The 1,869-nt window shown below is 49.0% G+C and overlaps 1 protein-coding gene across 1 annotated transcript; it reads right to left on the reverse strand.

Annotated features, from left to right (window-relative positions):
- Nucleotides 1-230: 230 nt before the first annotated feature.
- On the reverse strand, nucleotides 231-1,725 carry Pmar_PMAR011184 (vivapain-4, putative; the record flags this gene model as incomplete). Its single annotated transcript, XM_002765952.1, has 8 exons — nucleotides 231-393; nucleotides 446-521; nucleotides 573-714; nucleotides 762-906; nucleotides 969-1,068; nucleotides 1,146-1,445; nucleotides 1,488-1,582; nucleotides 1,643-1,725. 8 exons carry the CDS (start codon nucleotides 1,723-1,725, stop codon nucleotides 231-233), a joined length of 1,104 nt encoding a protein of 367 aa, XP_002765998.1.
- Between the last annotated feature and the right edge of the window lie 144 nt (nucleotides 1,726-1,869).

Here is a 1,869-nt window from a genome sequence, read left to right on the forward strand (position 1 = left end):
TCGGCGGCGGCCCGACTTTCCTCACATGGAGCACCTTCAACGACTTCCAGCGCAAGGGGAGCTCTTGATCTCAGAGCGGAAGGTGGGGTAATACCCGGAGACGGAGAGGATATTACATGGACCTATGGATCATCTAGTAACTACAAATGAACCGTACATAGTCTGACTATGTACGGTCTCATGAGTACATCAGTATGAGTAGGTCTCATAGTAGGTCTCATGTACATAGTCTACATATGTCGTGACTCACGATAGTAGGAGCAGGAACAGTAATGGGCACGACCGCGCCGCAGTTTCCACTGGAATTTACCAGGTTCGTTGCCGGTTCGTTCGATGTAAGCGAAGCCTTTTAATCCCCAGGACTTCCCCCAGGAGTTGAGAATCTTCCAATACCTAGCAAGTAGGCGAACGAACACCGGGTGCTACTTCGAATTTTTGATCTCACCGAGTTCCATCCGACGAAGTGTTGTAACCAACGATAGTTACCGCATGGTTCGGGTTAGACACTCCGCAGGTCTTGGCTACGAAGTTGAACAGAGACATGTTTCGCTCCTAGGTGAGACTAATGTCACCTGTGATAATCCCGCCTTTGTAGTGTCTGAATGACGGGGCGTAACTATACAGAATAACCGCCACTGGTCCGGTAGCCACAGCTTGCATCATGAGAGCCTCGTTGGCCGCCGGTACGCCATAGAATGCATCGATATCACCATACTGATAACAACAACCAGCACTGAATCGCGTTGTTGAGAGATACTCACCTTGAGACACTTCAGGTTCGAATCCTTAGTGACCGACTCCTTACACGCACCAGCCTTAGCCTCATAGGGGTAGCTGCTGGCTCGCACTATACCATGGTCCTTTGCGTACAGATACGACCACAGAGGAGCACCTTTTCTGCAACCGCTGAAGGCAAAAGCAGATCATAAGAGGATAACGTGGTTCAATCTAGCTAAGCGTTTTCTCACTCATTTCCGTAGGCTCCACTACAATCAAGTATCTGTTGAACTGAGAACGGAACCACTTTAGCAATGCCGCTCTGTATCTTGAAACGGCTCTCCAACACGACTGAAGAGGAACCGACGGTTGTGATGATGAACGGCACCAAAATCTCCTCTAATTATGGAAAGCCATCGGAGGCTTACCGGTAGCGCTTATGGCATAACAGGAGCCACATTTGTTCCGCGAAGTAGATTGCTTCCTGACTGGAGCCAAAGCACCAGCGGCTTCCCAGTCAACCGACGGAGGAGCTGCTATTTCGTCTTGTGGGTCTGAGGGAATCTTTTTGCTTCCGTGGAACAAGAGCAAGGTGATAGTACAAGTCGCATTGACTGAGCGCAGGTTTTCCTTGAGCTGCGGATCTGTAGCAGACTGGAACGCTTTATCGAATACTTCAGGTGGTACATCGGCATATTCATTGAGGCCGACCTCATGAGTAATATCGCCTGAATAATGAACTTGAGAGGACAGAAGCTTTCATCGCTCACCATTCGCTCTCAATTCCTCTATTTCCCTCACGCTTTGTGAAAAAGCAGCCTTCGCAACCTGGTACTGCTCATCCGTCTCATACTTCTTGCTGTAACTTCAAAAATTACGATAGGCGATGGAAGAGCTAGAGGCTGGAGGGAACGGATCATCTCACTCTCTCATGAAGTCCTGGAAGGCCTGGTCGATATCCACCAGTTGATCATCTCGACCCGATCCTCTGGCGATAGTCTGAGCCATAACGATAAGGTGAAGAGCTCCGGCGGTGAACCACATGATGGCGAGGTGCTGATTGAAAGCAACAGAATAAAAGACTGCCAGCGTCAGACAGTCTGAGTCAGACTAGGAGACAGAGTATTTTATAAAAACTGGAAAAACTGCTTT

The sequence above is a fragment of the Perkinsus marinus genome, assembly GCF_000006405.1.
Source record: "Perkinsus marinus ATCC 50983 genomic scaffold scf_1104296974054, whole genome shotgun sequence".
Classification (NCBI taxonomy): Eukaryota; Perkinsozoa; order Perkinsida; family Perkinsidae; genus Perkinsus; species Perkinsus marinus.